Raw genomic sequence first — 2,576 nt, forward strand, 5'->3', positions numbered from 1 at the left:
GAAATGCTGTGATTTCATGAAAATATGCTCAGAATGCAGCAGCAGCCCCCTCCCGCCTCCTCGCTCCGCTCGTCGGCTGGTGCCTTCGGCACCAGTTAGGAGGTGGTGTACAGTGATTTTTTCTGGTGCCAAGTGATTTTTTTCAGGTCACTAGGCACAGTGTCCCGTGCTCCCTGATTTTTAATCTGAGCCCTGATGACTGTCTACTAAATGTACCGCCTATGTTGAATGACATTACAACTATCTTGCTACGTTTTAGACTTCACAAATTTGCCGTAGCGACAGATATAGAGAAAGCTTTTCTCCAGATCGGATTAGAGGAGCAAGACAGGGACATGACAAGATTTTTCTGGTTGAGTGATATGGATAACCCTCAAAGTGAACTGATTACCTACAGATTCAAAGCGGTTTTGTTTGGAGCTATATGTTCACCTTTCATCTTGAATGCGACGCTTTTAAAGCACATTGGAGAAAATCCCAGCAGTGCGTCAGAAACCATGATGTCGGATTTATACGTCGACAATATTCTTTCAAGCTTCTCAACAGAAACAGATCTATCGGAGTACTACAGTTCAGCCCGCGCTTTGATGTCAAAAGCAGGTTTTAACTTACGTTCATGGGCATCAAACAGCAATCGCATCAAAGTTCTGGGGTTACGATGGAATGTGGAGTCAGATACGTTAACTTTTGGAACTACGCCAAAATTGGACACGCCTAGCCATTCACTTACAAAACGGGAGATACTCAGCGATTCTTCGAAAATCTTCGACCCATTAGGATTGTTGAGTCCTATTACCGTGCGTTGCAAGATATTAATGCAAAACCTATGGAGTCAGAAATTGGATTGGGATGAAAAAGTTGCAGAGGACATCAAACTGTGTTGGAGTGAAATCTGTAACGATTTAGGAAGTGTGGTTAAAACGGAAATTCCACGTTGCTACTTTGCAGTCAATTCTCACGAATCTACGGAACTACATGTGTTTGTAGATGCCAGCAAAAAGGCATATGGCGCTTGTGCGTATCTTGTCAACGGAAATAAAACTTCATTCGTGATGGCCAAAACGAGAGTGGCGCCTTTGAAAAATTCAACAATACCGCTATTAGAGCTCATGGCAGCAGTTATACGGGCTCGCCTAGCAAGTCACATTACCAGCAGTTTCAAGTCTTATCGTGTTATTTTATGGAGCGATAGTCAAATCACTCTTAGCTGGCTATCAAGTTCAAAACAGCTGAAGACTTTCGTCGCGAATCGTGTGAAGGAGATAAAATCTCTTACAGATGGCTATTCTTGGAGGTACTACCCAACAAAGGATAATCCAGCCGACATATTATCCCGCGGAATGTCAGGACAACAATTCAAGGATAACACATTATGGTTTAACGGACCTGAATGGCTCACCACTGAAGAACAGTGGCCACAGTGGAAGGAATCGGATTTGACTACCTTGACGACCGAATGTGAAACAGCTATACCTGAATCGACGCCTAGTGTCGTGGATACATTCTTAACGAGTTCATTGCATAAACTTGTGGACATAACAAAATACAGTTCATTCATCAAACTGGTGCGCGTAACAGCCTACGTTCTAAGGTTTATACGAAACTGTAGGAAACTTCAGAACGAAAAATTGAAAGGAACTGTAAGTGTACTGGAAATTCAGAATCATCATTGTGGCTTAGGCAGCACAATTACGTTATTACGACAAAGATTCTGGATACCTGCAATTCGCCAACTCGTCAACAGTGTACTACGGAAATGTGTGATTTGTCGCAAAGTGTCCGGCAAACCTTATACCGCCCCTGATCCACCACCTCTACCTAAAGACAGAGTAACTATGGATAGACCCTTCACAGTCACGGGAGTGGACTTCTCAGGGGCCTTATACATAAAAAGCGGAAAAGGAAGTGAAACTACAAAGGTTTATATTTGTCTTTTTACATGTGCAAACACAAGGGCTGTACATTTGGAGATTGTTCCAAACATGACAGAAGAATCTTTTCTTATGGCTTTTAGACGATTCATCAGTAAAAAGTCATTACCTAGGATTATGATTCCCGATAATGACTGCACATTTGTTGCCGCCGCGGAGGATATCAAACATCTTTTTTGCATCAGAAACCTTGCATAGTTCACTTACAAATTATGGAACTACATGGAAATTCATCGCTAAACGTGCACCCTGGTATAGTGGTTTCTGGGAACGACTTATTGGATAAACAAAGAACAGTCTGAACAAAGTGTTAGGCAGATCATGTGTCGACTATGAAACTCTTCAAACAATATTATCGGAAATCAAAGCTATGCTAAACAACCGTCCCTTGACCTACATCTCTTCTGATGTCCAGAACCTCTTACGCCGCCACATCTTCTATATGGGAAACCAACAACGTTATTGTCATACTCTTCGGATATTGAGAATGCTCACAATGTGACCGGAAACGGGCATCGAAAACTGAACACAGACAACTTCTTACGGATCAGTTTTGGAAGCGATGGAGTCAGGAGTACCTAACCTATTTTCATCGGGTTACCGGAACAAACACGCAAACTATCAAAGTTGGTGACATTGTGCAAA

At 42.4% G+C, this 2,576-nt stretch overlaps 1 protein-coding gene across 1 annotated transcript; it reads left to right on the top strand.

Annotated features, from left to right (window-relative positions):
- Positions 1–221: 221 nt before the first annotated feature.
- LOC117331137 lies at positions 222–2,129 on the top strand. The gene has a single exon (XM_033889732.1). The coding sequence runs from the start codon at positions 222–224 to the stop codon at positions 2,127–2,129; it is 1,908 nt and encodes a 635-aa protein (XP_033745623.1).
- Positions 2,130–2,576: the final 447 nt, after the last annotated feature.

Source organism: Pecten maximus, chromosome 7 (genome assembly GCF_902652985.1).
Source record: "Pecten maximus chromosome 7, xPecMax1.1, whole genome shotgun sequence".
Taxonomy (NCBI): Eukaryota; Metazoa; Mollusca; class Bivalvia; order Pectinida; family Pectinidae; genus Pecten; species Pecten maximus.